Consider the following 15931-nt stretch of genomic DNA (forward strand, 5'->3'; position numbering starts at 1 on the left):
ACAGAGGTAGCGGTCTCAATGGTTTTACACCCGCTGTTAGAAACTACTGTTACAGTCCGGTCTGTTCCCCAAACTGTTGATTGTGATAGATTGTTTGAAAAGAGAGAGTTCGTTTTAAAAGACCAAATTGGATGGTAACTCGGTGGGGTATACATTTTCGGAAAAGTTTTTTTTTTTAAATGTATTTTTAAGGTTAACATTCGCAATTTTGAGAACATTATTTTAAAATATAATTTCTAATCTAAAATTTGCTAATTAATTTTTTTTTTAAATTATACAAAAAAATTATCAGAGAAAAAATGTATTTAACTGGTGATTTCTAAACATTAGAAATACATTTGTTTTTACTTCAAAATATAGTTTATTAATATTTATTGAGATTTATTTGTGTTCAAAGCCTAAACTTTAAGCATACGTTTTTCCCTGCATTACCACAATTCACCATTTCCCGAAACCTTCACGAATGCGGTTGCCTTTGGCGCTCTCACCGACACTCTCTCTACCCATTACTCTATATTTATAAACAATTTATGATACATTTTGTGATATTATTATATTTGTTCCGTAAAAACTTCATCTTAATATCTACAAAATGATTGTTTTGGTGATAACCCTTCAGTTGGGATAGATATGTAAGGTTGTTGGTTTGAGTATTATGTGTACCATCATGGTGTTTCGATCGGGTATGTTTATGTACATTTATCTACACGCAACCAGTTTGGGGCTACAGTTCTGTTAAGAGCAGCAACCTGTAGAGAGATTTCTGTTACTGCAAGTTTTATAAAACTTGTTTAGAGTTCACTTACTCCAGGCTTTCTTAGCAAGTTTTTGCTTGAGGCCAAGCTTAAACTGTAAATTGGCCGTAATATCTTTAATTATTGTCCCAAGCTATATACATATGTACATATATGTATTCTGGATCGAGTAAGCTTTAAGCTGCCGGTTTTTGAGATGTTCAAATGCCTTTATGTGTAATATTTTATGGTTTAATGACAGAAACAACTTTAAATTATGTCTTCGGAATAAACGTTTTGTTCATTTAAATACTACAGCTTGGCTGCGTTACATTGAAGCTGAATATCAATAAAAAAAAAAGTAAGTATATGTTGTAAGACGTACATACATATGTATATAACAGGTAAAAGAAAGCGCACGCGACCCTATAAAGTGTAACAATTCTTTTTACGGTGCAATAGGCGAATCGACCTGGTCGCGTCCGCCTATCCGTTTGATTGTCTATATCTCAACTATCTAAAATTAAGATTTTAGGGTGTATCATGGTCAATAAGACCTCAGCACTAGAATGTAATTAAAATGAATTAGATGTATCAGTTAAAAGTCGGTTTCCCGATTAACTTTTATTTTTAAATAAAAAAAGGGTGTTGTATTTTGAGTTATTAAAAAGTTTTCTGACCCGACACGATACGAAGCGGACTACATTTCCTGTGAGAAACTATTAGTTTCAAGAAATGTAAACAATTTTTACACCTTTGCAGAGGGTACATTAGTTTCACCTAATAGTTTGCAACGTAATAAAGTCCCCTTTGCGAAGGGGAAGTATACATTTTAAATCTTTAACAACAGCTGCCCGTCTCCATTAAACCTCTCAGTAATAAAGCTTATAAATATAAAAAAACCACATAATGATCAAAAACAACTATTTTGTGATATCCTTTCTATTATTTTCAATTCATATTCCGACTGCCTTAAATACACCCATTTTATGTTGTTTTCCTATTTTGATAAAAATATAAAAGAAATGATATCTGTACGTCTTAATGTGGATATCTTTATGTCAAAATATAAAAGAAATAATATCTTTATGTCTTAATGTGGTGCTTACTAAATAACCACTATTTATAATCAAAGTACGTAGAATGAAGCGTTTGCGAACCAATAAAATGTATGTGTTCTTATCAGTATAAATATATTTATACCCGATACTCGTAGAGTAAAAGGGTATACTAGATTCGTTGAAAAGTATGTAATAAGCAGAAGCAGGACCATATTTATCGATTCAATAGAATCGATCTAGCCATGTCCGTCTGTCTGTATGAAAGTCGAGATCTCAGGAACTATAAAAAGGTTGAGATTCAGTATACAGATTTTAGGGACAAAGACGCAACGCAAGTTTATTGACCCATGTTGCAACGCCTACTATAAAGCCCATAAACCGCACAAAATTGTCATGCCAACAGTTTTGAAAGACGTGTTCATATTTTTCCCATTTTTTTAGTCTGGAAAATTTCTATCGATTTGCCAAAAAACTGTTTGCCATGCCCACTCTTACGCCATAAAGACGCCCAAAACTGTCAAAACCGCACTTTTGAAAAATGTTTTAGTTTTATTGCTTTTCTGGTCAATTTGTATCTGTATACCAAAAACACTTTCACCTACAAAACGGTCACGCCACATTTTTGAACAATTTTTTAATTTTTTCTCATTTTATTGACCAATATCTATCGATATCCCAGAAAAATAATAAAATTTCCCCTTCGCATTCACACTAGCTGAGTAGCGGGTATCTGATAGTCGGGAAACTGATTATAGCAATCTCTCTTGTTAACATATAGTTAAAGGAGTTTTTGGATAATATCAGAATTTTTGAGAGTCAATTAACTTCCAATGTTTTTACCTCAATACCATGACCAAAAGAAGTTCGCATAAGCTAAGTATTACCATCCCTATCTTGATAAGTATATACATACATACGTATATACAGTATATATGTACATACATAGTATGCAGACTTTTGCGTGTGTTAAAAATAAAATATAAAGTATTGTTTAACAATTTTAACAAAAATACGTTAACGAAGACAATAAATAACAATTTTTTAAGTAGGTTAATTACAGCGCTAACCGACCAAGCCATTGATGTTTAAAAATTCATTTTAAAAACTTTTGTTGGATGTATGTGAAAAATGTAAATAAGTTCATGACAATAATTTGTAACATGATTACAAATTCAACTACCTCGTTAAGCCACACTGAATGCAACAAAAAAATTCAGGTCGACAATCAACGAGTGTGTTAGTCCAGCGGCCGCAATCGTTCACATAGAAATTATACCTTAATAATTGGCACTGTTCATTTGGCCCATAGAACCGATTAGTAGACCAGAGAAGACCAGAGAATGCTTTAAATGGTATTTAAAGACCTCAACCACCGATGGGGCTGACAATTCTCGGGAAGAGACCTTCTAGGTAGGCGACGGTTGCGACATCCTAAAGGAGCCATTCCCTAAAGGAGACAGTCGCGAGAGCTGAATTTTCGGTCCAAAGTGGAAGGTCATCATTTCGTGGTCAAGATCAATAGAAGTCCAAAGAGCCCAGAGAAAACCTCGTTGAGCTAATAAGTTTTTATAAGCAATAAAAAAACGAGGCTTATATAGCGATTTTAAATGATAGCGAATGAGATTTTGCATCGATGCGATATGTACAGGTTAACGAAAGCGAATGATAATGAGCGACTTAATTGCAAACGAAACACCAAAGGGTTTTAGGCATAGAAGTTATTTGAGTGTTAGCCTTTTCCAGGCAGAGTATTTCTTTGATAATAATTAAATGTTTAATGATTAATACTTTTTATAAATAAAGATAACTTTTCAGCGGCGAGTATCAGCCTTGTGTTTGATACACAAAGACAAGAGCCCTCAGAGTAAATTCTATACCATCCGCTAAACCAATTATTGTCAACTTATATAGCTTTTGTATACTAGCATTTCATTTTCCTTTATTACTCACGGTACTAGCCAACAATAAAAATGCGATATTAATTCAACTACGATAAAATGAGAGGGTTACCAAGATCCTAAGAGCCGAATATGACGAGCTTACGCTGGCAACCAGGTGCCTGGATATCCGATGCCTCTCCCTCGGCCCAAGTCCTATTCCAGTACGAGGGCACTAATTCGCCTACGTAACAATGCACTTTATAAAATGCCACGGAATCTGATCCTTAAAAAGACTCGGAAGCTTATTCTAAGCATGTAAAATTGTAGCAACAGAGTAAGCTACCGCGTAAAAATATATAAATACACAAGCAATAATTGTTTTTAACTTTGGATACAGGAATACATAGTTCATTGCCAATGGAAATCAAGATCGTAAGAAAGAAGATTCGCTTAATGGTGGAGGAAAATCATCCTTTTATGAGTATCAAGCTGGAAAGGTCCATAGATCAATTTCAAAGTTGAGGATAAGGGCCTCAGCTCGCTGGAACTGATATGACCTGCTTATTGAAAAGATAAATGTAACTTTATTGTTGTATTAGCAAATAACTAATTTGTGGATCAAGCAGAAGAAAATTTGGTTCGTACCTACTGCAGTTCCGCTTAAACATTCCCCAAGGGTGATGGATTTTGGCAAACCAATAAAAGGATATCAAACACCTTTTCGCAGATGACAGGTTTTGGCCAAGTTTTCGGACAACCCATCTGAATCCAATTTATTGACAATTTCCATTATCTCGGGGTCTAATCGTTGCTCAGTAAGAAGACAAGTAGTTGAAATTTTAGACAGATTTAATCGTTTTTCGGGAATTTTGTTCAATAACGAAACATGTTCGGGTAACAAGGGATTTCTTGACAGGAAATCGACGTTAGCCATACGCTTACCCTCTCTATATTGAACATCAAAATTTAATGACTGTAAGTAGGCCCTCCAGCGACGAACTCTAGGGGTTAAGTGGATTTTTGTGCGTGAAGCTTTCAATGAATTACAATCTGTTAAAACTACGAACTCGCGGCCAAGCTTTCCAGCTCATAGGAGTGGTACCTGGATTCCACAGAGGTAGTCGCTTTACTGAAGTATTCAATTACATGGGGCTTATTGTTTATTCGGTGCAAAAGTCCTCATTGCGAATCCATCAGTGTAGTGCAGTGCAATTTAATAGATTATTGCGGGTCGAAAATCACCAATACAGAATCGTCACAACTTTGAAACGGATGTCTTCAAGCTCAGCGTTCTATGTAACGCCTTTGCCAGATGATAGCGTATACAAAGGTTTCATAATCTGGGAGATACTAGCCATGAATTTGCGAGAATTCGGAGCCAAGCCGATGAAATCTCTAACGCCAGTGACTGTGTGAGGAGAAGCCATGGAGATTAGCGAAGCTTTCGTGAATTAGGACGAATCTCTTCCGCTCGTACTTCATAACCTAGATACTGAACGATACGTTTTTTTTTTAAGGAAATTTTTGAGGTTAAGGGTGAAACCAGCATTCGTAAGAACATTCGAAACATTCGGCAGCTGGTATTTTCTCGTTTACGAGTTCAGTTCCGTCCTTTCCGTTCTTCTTTTTGGCGAGAAACATGGGGCTAGCAAAAGGAGGATAAATTGGGCCAACAATATTACACTTTATTTACACTGCGGCCGGCAATATTTTTCGAAGCGCTGGAGAAATAAGTGCTGTAACTTGTTCCAAGACATACCGTGATAGGAAATTTGCGAAAGCTACTGGGATGCGGTTCCCTCGATGCAGTTGCTCAGTGCCATGGTCAATTTACTACAACATGTAGTAGTAGTACTACACTAGAGGGCATAAGTATTTAGACAACTGCCGGGCTATGCTTTCCATAGTACAGTCAAATAAATAAGAAAACTATGGATAATAAAACAAAGAGTGCAATTACATTTACACGCGAGAGGTATATTTTGCCGTTTACCTTTTCAATTATCCTTCTGATTAGATAGCTACACAGATAACGATTTGGGCGGTGCCAAAGTATTAAGACATCACATTTAATTAGTTCGCATTGATCTGTTGTTCGAAGAATATCAAACTTTTGACTTTTTTTAGATCAATTGAACATTTGTTCTTGATAACGTGTTACTACCTACTTTTATTTCATTCCTAAATTTGTTAAACATGGGGAAAACAAAGGAACTGAGCGAATTTATGAAAAATGAAAAATTAATTAATTAATTAATTAATCTGGTATTTCGGTGAAAAATATCATTGATTTATACAAAATTCACCGGGCAACGGTGTATTACCAAATAAATAAATACAAAAAACACACACAACCAAAAACGTTGCGCGTAGTGGCCGACCACGTAAAACAACTTAAAAGGACGATGGTTATATTTTACGGAAGTTTAAGCAGAATGTTCTACAAACTCCCCGATCGGTTGCCAAAGAACTAGAAGAAGGAGCAGAAATCGATATCAGTGAAAGAACGGTTCGCAGACGTCTTAAGGAAGCCGATTTTGGAAAATATGTTAGCAGAGTTATACCACAATAACTCCACGAAATTAGTTAAAGCGCCTCGACTTTGCCAAAAAATATGTTGGTCAGCCTGCATCATTCTGGAACAATGTTTTGTGGAGCTCTTTTGAGTTTCACTGCTCAAAAAATATTGAAAAAAAGTGGCACCAGTATGTCAATGAATAAGTCATTCAGGAGGGTCTGTTATGTTTTGGGGATGCGTAGCTTTCACTGGCTTGGGAGATTTGGTTCCTGTTGATGGAACCATGAATCAAAGAAAATATTTAGATGTCCTTAATAATCATGCATTACCCTCTGGTGATAAATTGATTGGAGAGTCCTTCATACTCCAGCAGGATAATAGAAAACCTCTGGTCATATATAAAACAAAAAAAGGCGTGCAAACTTATCTAGAAGTCGCGAAGAAACGATTTTGGAAATTCAAACCTTACGGAAGGATATTTTAATGGATTATATCCACAGCTTGGTACAGTCTGTACCAAAACGTCTTCAAAAGGTGATAGACGCTAAGAGAGGGTATATTTTTTATTAATTTGTCATAATCTTTTAGTTAACTTTTTTTCTTTTCAATTTAAACTATTTAAATAATTTGTCCAAATACTTATGCCACTGCTAATTTGTAAAAAAGTAATTTTTTGTTAAATCAACAATGAAGTTATCCATATGTTTATGTTACCTAATTTAACAACGATAGCCTATTTACTAAAATTATTGAACAATTTTGCTTTAAGTTAACAATGAGTTACAAAGAAATATATTGAATATATTTCTTGTCCAAATACTTATGTCTACTAGTGTATGCTACTGCTCACATGACGGCGATGCTTGCATGATTTTCGCAAGTTCATCGAAATTCCGTATTGCATTTCGAGAACTGCACGCCACTGTTCCCTCGGAAATCGCAGGGTGCGGCCAAAGACACTATTCTAGTGTCTTTGGTGCGGCACAGATCCCACTTTTGATATCGGCTCATAAGGATTTTGAGTGTTGTTGTACATCTTTTCTGTAAAATGTAATCTATTTTGTAAGGCTGAGGTATCAACGAGTTCTTCTATCTGCTTTGGCTTCTAACCAACAACTGACGCTCTCGCCTCTAGCATGGTTCATTTCCTTTTCTCGTATCTCTTTCGCACTTTAACCACGTTCAGCAACAGCACTATCGGTCACGCTCTAACACATTTATTCCCAATCTCAGATAATTTGTCGCTTTATTCCCATACATTGAAAATAAATGAAATAAGTTAAGCATCAAAGAACGCAAGGAGAAGAGGAAACAGTACAGCCTTGCCACACCTGTTACTTTACCACATATGTTCATCCGTCTGTTCGTACATCGGCCTTATCTGCTTTTGGCCCGATATTTGTTTATATTTAAATTAGATAAGAGAAAAATGATGCTAATACATTTCAATCAAATTTTATTTATAATATTTGACACAAAACTAATGGCTATTATTGTTTTATGTATTTTTGATTTTGCATTGTCTGCCATATCTGAGCTTTTGCACAGCATGTCAAAAAAGAGCAATGTGGGTCAACCTGGAAGAGAAAAGTTTTAGTGTTTATAAAAATATTTATATTTATATAACGAAATATAAGGATAAGGAACGAAATATTTGAAATTACAAGAGAGAATGCTATAGTCGAGTTACCGGACTATCAGATACCCGTTATTCAGCTAGTGGAAGGGAAAATGGGAATTTTCATAATTTTTCTGGCATATCGATAGAATTAGATAGAGAATAATATATTAAAAATATTAAAAAATTTAAAAAAAGGTGGGCGTGACAGTTTTGGTCGTTTTATAGGTGCTAGAAGGGGCGTCCAAAATTGTTTGGTATAATCAAAAAATTTTTCAAAAGTGTGGGCGTGGCAGATTTGTGAAGATTGGGTATTGGCATATCAATAGAAATTAATAAGACGTATACAAAAATGAATAATATAAAAACATTTTAAAAAGTGTGGTCGTGGCAGCTTTGATTTGCTTGTGGGCGTAAAAGTAGGCGTGGCAAAATTGAGAAACAACCTTGCACTTCGTCTATGTCTCAGGAATCTTAATCTATGTCTTAAAAATATGTTGATATTTTATAACATTTTATTTTATAAAATATATAATAAAAAAATATATATATATAAAATTCAATTTTGTCGCGCCTCTAACGCCACACACACACTTCTTAAATGTGTTGAAAATATACCAAAAACATGTTGTCCACGCCCAATCGGTAGCTTATTCGGGCGGCAAATATATAACATCCATATATGGAGGCATATTTATTGTTTTTAAATTTATCAGCTGAGTAACGTGTATCTGATAGTCGAGGCACTGGACTATAGCATTCTATAATATCATGTTTTTTCTACCAATTTTTATCGGTGTCATTTTGTCATCTGCCTTCTAGTCGAGTTACTGGACTATCAGATACTCATTACTCATTTAGTGGGAGGGGGAACGAAAAATGTTGACACTTTCTTAGCAAATCTATAGAAGTTTACAAAGCAATTAATGCGTCGCCAGGGTAGGGCAGGGGGAGCAGCTTCCCTCCCCCCCTCTGGACCTAAAAGGAATGTTCCAAGAAATTTCATAATTTGCTGCCTATTACGTAACTTCCAGTTGTTTATTTACACTATGTACCGTTCTTATTCTCTTAGTCAATCTGCCTCCAATTCTATCGATAGGTGCTTTCACTAAGAGTTTCCAGTGTTGGAAGATGAATTCTGGTCAAAAATATATGTAACTAAACGGGCTCTGTTTGAAGACAAATACTTCTGCGACGTCATTTTATTATCATAAACGACAGTCTCTCAGTTTTTGTCTGCCTACTTGCTCTTCTGGCTTGTTTCAAACTTCAACATTCGGTACATCTAACTTGCTATTCGGCACGAACTCAGATATGGTGGATGTTTTTAAAGGACCGGACATTCACCATCGCCAACCTTGTCTACATTTCTTTCTTTACTTTTTACTTCTTTGTATGGACCTTGACATTACCCTTTAATCTCAAGCCAACTCCATATTGAGTCTGATCACAACAAGCCAGTTTACTTTGATTTGATCAGTTTGATACTTTACTGACTTTCACTCTTTCTCATTGATGTTTCACTTTACGCTCTTTGTTCAACTGATCTCTTAATGTAAGGTGATCAACACTCAAGTCAACACCCGGTTTTTGTTATGCATCCCTCTATTCCTATTTGCCAATGAACATTTGGCACGTCAGTAAATAATATTGATTCCTTTTGTACCAAATGTTGCATTTTGCATGTTGTATAAAAAGTGGCACGGTAAAGCAGCGATTAACGCAACCCTACAAAAACACGAGGTATTGGATGTAACAGAGGATTCTCCCCAGAAGCGGAGATGTTTAGGGACATACATTCGGACATGCCCATATGGATCAGAATCGATCACAGGAATCGTGGTCCTAAGAACCTTAAACCCGGAAAAGCTTAAAGAAAAGACCCTACGTTGGATCCCAGCCATTGCCATGCATATGCGTGGCACGCATACCCAAAAAAAAAAAAATATATGTTATAATATTTTTAAATTTGTAATAAGCTTGACAATTTCTATCGATTTGCCAAAAAACTTTTTGCCATCAGCACTTCAACGCCTACAAGCCGCTCAAACTGCCACGCCCAATTTTTTTTTTTCATTTTTCTTTAGGATTTCATAACTGGACTGTGGTCTTCTCTCTTGTCTTAGGTATAGAGACCTTAGCACACTTAGTTTTTAATCGTCTAACGGCATAAGCAACATTTTACGGTCATAACTGATGTTGCTTATGCCGTTATGTTGACGATTAAAAACCAAGTATAAAAAAAAAACACATCCTTACAAGGCAATACGATAATAAATCGTTTAATAGAAAATGTTTTGGTGGACAGGAATTATTTTAGAAAAACGGGCGCCGTTTGCGTAAATTTTATATTATGAATTTATAATTTATGCAATATATGCAATATCAATTGTAGTCATACAAGTTGATTATTTTTTGCACGTGGGTGGTATCGTCACTTCACCCTTAAACGGCAAACCGTAAAGAAGGTCAGAATAATATTGTTTTGTTTGAATGTGTTTTTTTACATAGGTGGAACTAATATTTGTTTAAGGGTATCATGTATTACCTGTCATAACTTGCATGAATTCTGCAATGAAAACGTTATTATTGAATGTTTGATTAATTATATTAAACTACTTACCGTCAAAATCAACCGTACCGGATCCATCCGCATCAATTTCTTCTATAATCATATCTAAGTCTTGGTTAGAAAGCTTATCGTCCAATTCGTGAAGAATGCCTCTTAGTGTTGCAACTGTCAGGTATCCTTTCCCCTCTTTATCATATACACGGAAGGCCTCTTTTAACTCATTTTGAAGAGCTCCCACATCTTCCTCAACTTCAATAAAGCGAGCTGCCAGTTTGCAGAACTGGCTAAAATCCAATTTACCAGTTGTTCCTTTATCGACCTCTTTAATAAGGGCCTTTACCGCAGGTGGTTCTAATTTCTGACCCAAAATTTCAAGAATGCTAGATACATCAGCATGTTCGATCGATCCTGCACCGTCGTGGTCGAAAGCCTTGAAGGCGTTCCTAAGGACTAATACGTCGTTTTTTAAATAGTAAATAAAAGTTTAATTTTATACTACTTCTCAATTGTTCCTTGTCGTATTCTCCATCGGCCTGAAAGAAGTATGGATATATAATAAAATCTTTAAGATAATGAACTATATGTTCATGTCAGCCTGGTGTCTACAAGAGTAATGTCATAATTATACTCGTTTGGTGGACGGGTATGTTGTATTTCCAAAAATATATTGCATACAGATGCATGTCTTTCATGCACAAAAAGGGTACGTTTTCTTATGTGCATTTTTTGTAACGAAGTCAACTTTTGCTCGGTAGCCCGTCTGTCCGTATGCAACTGATTTACCATAAATGTTCGAAGACTCTACTTTAGCGATGTAGAACAATATATCCCTTATATGTATGGCTAGATCGACTCGGCTATTGTTCCTGATAAAGAATGTATGTCTATGCTTTATGTGGTAGAAATCGCTTCCTTCTGCAAGTTACATACTTTTTAACGAATAGAGTATACCCTTTTACTCTACGAGTAACGGGTAGCGGGTGTTATTGCAATAAATACTAAGTTAATGATAAATTAAAAAATTTTAAGGTAATATCTTCTTCACTGTCTGGTTATTAAAATCCACATAGCGCACGTTGTCGTCTACATTTTAATGTTTTGAAAATGATCTGCAGATTAACGGCAGTGATGACAATTAAGTTCCTATTTGTCTCATACGTAGATAGACACTATCTATATCAAAAAAAAAAATATATCAAAAATCACTTTCCCTTGACAGCTTATTTCCAACCACTTTACAAACTTAATACTTTATACTTTATCGCTTGTGGAATTTATATTTATATAAATTGTGTTTTTTCATAGCAAGGGTAAATAATTATATTTATATTTATATTTAGTCAACAGTAAATTTTATATAAAAAATTCAGAATGTGCTCCATTAATTTTTAGTTTAATCAAAGTTATAATATCGTAACTTACCATTTTAAAGAGTTTTTTTTTGTTAAATCAAATTACACCGCTAAGGTTTAGGAAAACCCTTTAAATATAATATAAAAATACTATATTACTATTACTATACGATATTTTTGATAATCTAAAAAGTGTCCCAGAAGAGGAGCTAAAGAAACAGGGTACGCTACTTTCAATTATCACCAAGCTTTTAAACAATTCGATTTGTGTTTTATGTTAGCTAAGTTCATCGGCAATGGAAAATGCCAAAGCTTTTCCGAACGAACGCTAACAATAAAAATGTAAGCGACTACATCTGTATACAAACGGCTAAATTTTCATCCTAATCGATGATAAGGAAATAAGAGCAAGAAGCGCTCGAAGAGTAAGGGTGGTCTTTATGCCGAAACTTTTATTCCTTAAATTGTAAAAGCAATAATCCAATTAAAAATTTTTATTTTTTAGTTTATATAAAATTAGAAATTTAAGTATTTTTGATACCATAAAGGCAACATATTTCTTAAATTAATGATTTACCATAACACTTAATCTATACGGGAAATAACAAACATTTTCTTTGACAGTTCAACCATAAATATTACGCGGAACTTATATTTTTAAGCGTTCCTCGTTGCACAGTAATATTTATATCTTTAAGATATCTTTACTTACTGAATCAAGCTTCCTTTCCTGTTACTGTTTCTTCCTAATCTACCTAATCAAGAGAAATGCGCGATAATTGATGAGTATCAAAATGTACCATTGCATATATTTTACCGAAGTTGGTGCATTCATCACGTAGTGTCAAAATGGGGTGAAAGCTATTTATATTTTATTAATTTAGTGAAAGTTGTTAATTAATATGATTTTATCGTAGATAAAGTACTTCACGAAACCAATTTTACCTTCACACTTTCAAAAATGTGTGATCTCATTGTTTGTTATACCCGTTACTCGTAAAGTAAAAGTGCTAGTTTCGCTGAAAAGTAGCGTTTCCGACCATATAATGTATGTATGTATATATTCTTGATCAGGATCAATAGCCGAGTCGATCTGACCCTTTCCGTCTGTCGAGATTACCATTCCAGAGACATAGACGCAGCGCTAGTTTGTTGACTCACGCTAACGCCCTCAAGCCGCCCAAAACTGCCACGCCCACACGTTAGAATAATGTGGTACACAGCCTACATCTCGTAGCAGATGACATGGAGGGGACTGCTGGGCCTATAGAATCGTTCCCAAGGCAGGCACTGTCGCATTCTACAAGGAAGACGCCCAGTGAAAGACAATAGTTCCATCATGGCTTTTAATTATTGATGGTTGGACGGTCTGTGAAAACGAATTTCTGTCTTATACGGTGAAATAGCCAATGGCTGGGCTTTTTAGGCTTACGTTGACGCTATGACCGTTATGACTTGTCGCTCCGAAACTTGATTTACGTGGCGTCTCTCACATTGACAAAGTTACAACCCACAAGTGGGCCAATGATGCATGTGCCTAAGCACTCTTTTCCAATGGCCCTAAAAGCTACGTATAGGTAGGTACATATATAGCGATGTACAATTAGCAATTTGAATGGAGTATTACAGTTCAAGTTCTGCTGGAGCTCCAAAGTGTGATTATTTGGCAATGGTCCGTCATCTTACACCTCAAGAAAATATTAACCGAAAAACTGCTAGGAAAGACAACAGATCTGATCTTAAATACGCCTGCAGATGAGCGGAAGGGCAGTTTGTCCCCTGATCCTATATAATGTAATCAGTATTTCACGCGTTTTCGATTCTATAGAGTATATACATTCGTGATCAGGATCACAAGCAAAGTCGATTTGGCCATGTTCGTTTGTCTGTCCATATAGAGTTGTGGTTAAGCATTACATTTTAAGCAGTATTATTTTAATTTAAAATGCTTGCCAACCCCGTTTCGGGGTTTGTAGTCCCAAACTGCCCGGCGCACACATATGAAAAATTGTTGAGTTCTTTTCAATGTCTTTTGCCCACAAACAGCGCAAAACTTCAACGCCCACACTTTTTTACTGCCAATATCCAAAGGAATACGGGTTTTCTGGATTTTGCTCTCGGATTGTTTCGGTGGTGTATAGGACTTTGCAATATCTGGGTTTTTGTAAACGCATGGCTTTCATTGTTTTTTCAGTGCGCTCCCACAGCCCATCTCCTCGCCACCAACACAGGTGGCATTGCACGTACCTGGTCAAGCTGAAGTCACCAAGATTGCACCGATCACGGCTATATATTACTTTGGTTGGACGAACACGGGTTGACCTTTTTGAGGTGTGAAGTTTCTTTAAGTGACACCTTTTTTGGTATAATTTGGATTAATGACACCGATTAGGATAAGAGAGATCAGAAACCCATTTTTTTCAATTCCATCATCCTGCTGGTGTAATTCGTGGCATATCTCAGCCAGATATCTCATTCGCGGTATCTCATTAACCAACCCGTTTTAATGTTTAAGCTGGACTGTCTGCAGATCGTGATAAAATCTCGCCTTATTGATTATGTCAAAGAATTTTCAAGATTTTAGAGAGGGTCGAAGAGAATGAGTGATTTAACTCCGCGGTGTTATTGATTGCATACCGATGTACCGATCGCATTATGTTACCAAGTGACCACTTGTCCTGCGCCTTCGAGAGCCTCATTTCTTCTTTCCGGTCCGTGTGTTACCACCCCTCGCTGCGATGTAAGAGAAATTAAAGCTTTCACGACTGGAAGTGACCCAATGAAGGTAGGACAACAGAGAGTGCTATAGTCGAGTTCCCCAAAATATCACCATTTTTCTGGGACATCGATAGATATTAGGGATTATAATGAGAAAAAATTTTAAAAATGTGGGTGTGACCGCCTTGACGGCTTTAGGGCAAATCGATTGAAATTTACAAGACTAATAAGATTAAGAAAAATGATTAGAACATGGTTCAAAAATGAGGGCGTGGCAGTTTTGGGCGGTTTTGAGTCGCTAGAGTGCGCGTGGCAAAAAGATTTTGCGCAAGTCTATAGAAATTTAAGCGACTAATAAAATTATTAAAAAATACCCCCCACAAAAATGTGGGCGTAGAACTGCTACGTGCTATGTGCGTATTTAGGGCATTAGAGTGTGCGTGGCAATAAGTTATTTTCCAAATCGATAGAAATTTACAAGACTAATAAAATAAAATCAAAAGTGTGGGCGTGGCAGTTTTCTTCGGTTTATGGGCTTTGGAGTGGGCGTGGAAGAATGGGTCAACAAACTTGTGCTGCGTCTTTGTCTTTAAAATCTGTGTGCTGAATGTGTGCTTCTAGCTTTTATAGTTCCTGAGATCTCGACATTCATACGGACAGAGATACTAAGAAATACGAAGGCATTTTTCCATGTCCCTTTTCGGGATCGACTTTTTATTCCACTTATTTTTGTAAAATGGAATATGTAGATAGCATATTTAGTTTTTCACGTTAGACGTATTTTCTTTACATTCTTGAACGAATTCACAACTTTTAGGCTGTACATTAGAATAGCAGAGTCTGGTTTTGTCCAACTTAAAGTCCACAAATGATCAATATTTCTAAAAAGTGAGTTTGTTTAAGTTAACTCGTATGTTTAAAAGGGCAAAAAAAAAATATATATATATATATTTTAGTGGGTAGAGGACAGAACTGCTCTTAGGAGAAAAAATAGCAATTTTTAAGCTGAGAAACGAAGGAAAAAACATATAAGGACATTCAAAAAATCCTTGAATGTTCTGCCAAAATGGAAGCCTGAAAACCGTGGTACCATTTGTAAAAGCTATCTGTGCTTGAGGATCGAAAGTATATCCTGTTGCATCTTCTAGGGACATAAAGTCTGAGCTGAACTTGGGAATCAGTGACGTTACAATTCGGAGATACTGACTCAAAATTTAAGTCCGAGGAGTCCAAAGCCAAAGGTGCCCCTACTTAGCCAAAGGCATATTAGGGCTAGGGTTAACTTCTTGGGCTTTTCGAGGGCCACTAAGGCGGCGAGGCTATAGTCTGATGTGGTCTAAGAGGCGGGCAGGCCGAGCTGGGTGCTGTAGCTGGCACAGCGCCTGAACGTATTGTAGATAGGCATTTGTATTTGTGATTCTGCTTAAATATGACACAGAAATCTTTTTTCAAAAGGGTGTTAGGAGTGGTGAATAGTT

General features: G+C 36.0%; 2 protein-coding genes across 4 annotated transcripts in view, besides 13 other annotated features; one reads left to right on the forward strand and one right to left on the reverse strand.

The window, feature by feature from the left end:
• Window positions 1–795: 795 nt before the first annotated feature.
• Window positions 796–15931, forward strand: part of Ugt50B3 (UDP-glycosyltransferase family 50 member B3) — a 52870-nt gene continuing 37734 nt past the window's right edge. For both annotated transcript variants that reach the window (NM_165436.3, NM_165435.3), the window contains exon 1: window positions 796–1095. The gene's annotated coding sequence lies outside the window, so the exon portion shown is untranslated. The remainder of the gene's footprint in view (window positions 1096–15931) is intronic.
• Window positions 1963–2561: a mobile genetic element.
• Window positions 4381–7506: a mobile genetic element.
• Window positions 5533–7028: a mobile genetic element.
• TpnC4 (Troponin C isoform 4) lies at window positions 7559–11988 on the reverse strand. 2 transcript variants are annotated; one of them, NM_001169584.2, is made up of 6 exons: window positions 11967–11988; window positions 11806–11863; window positions 10883–10916; window positions 10435–10833; window positions 10360–10380; window positions 7559–7770 (listed from the first exon to the last, which is right to left on the reverse strand). In NM_001169584.2, the coding sequence occupies exons 2-6, from the start codon at window positions 11806–11808 to the stop codon at window positions 7766–7768; spliced, it is 462 nt and encodes a 153-aa protein (NP_001163055.1). In that variant the 5' UTR covers window positions 11809–11863; window positions 11967–11988; the 3' UTR covers window positions 7559–7765. The 2 variants fall into 2 exon arrangements, with proteins under 2 accessions (NP_001163055.1, NP_610173.2); NM_136329.3 differs by having other exon boundaries at window positions 11806–11988.
• Window positions 7858–8241: a mobile genetic element.
• Window positions 8526–8574: a mobile genetic element.
• Window positions 8631–8677: a mobile genetic element.
• Window positions 11222–11359: a mobile genetic element.
• Window positions 12718–12847: a mobile genetic element.
• Window positions 13194–13274: a mobile genetic element.
• Window positions 13546–13807: a mobile genetic element.
• Window positions 14563–15117: a mobile genetic element.
• Window positions 15118–15931: part of a mobile genetic element that runs on past the window's edge.
• Window positions 15795–15931: part of a mobile genetic element that runs on past the window's edge.

This window comes from Drosophila melanogaster, chromosome 2R, assembly GCF_000001215.4.
Source record: "Drosophila melanogaster chromosome 2R".
Classification (NCBI taxonomy): domain Eukaryota; kingdom Metazoa; phylum Arthropoda; class Insecta; order Diptera; family Drosophilidae; genus Drosophila; species Drosophila melanogaster.

Coding starts and splice junctions, on each gene's coding strand:
- TpnC4 (NM_001169584.2), bottom strand. Junction 10,834..10,882: donor CGACAAGGAACAATTGAGAA/GTAGTATAAAAT, acceptor ACGACGTATTAG/TCCTTAGGAACGCCTTCAAG. Junction 10,381..10,434: donor CGGTACGGTTGATTTTGACG/GTAAGTAGTTTA, acceptor TTTTCATTGCAG/AATTCATGCAAGTTATGACA.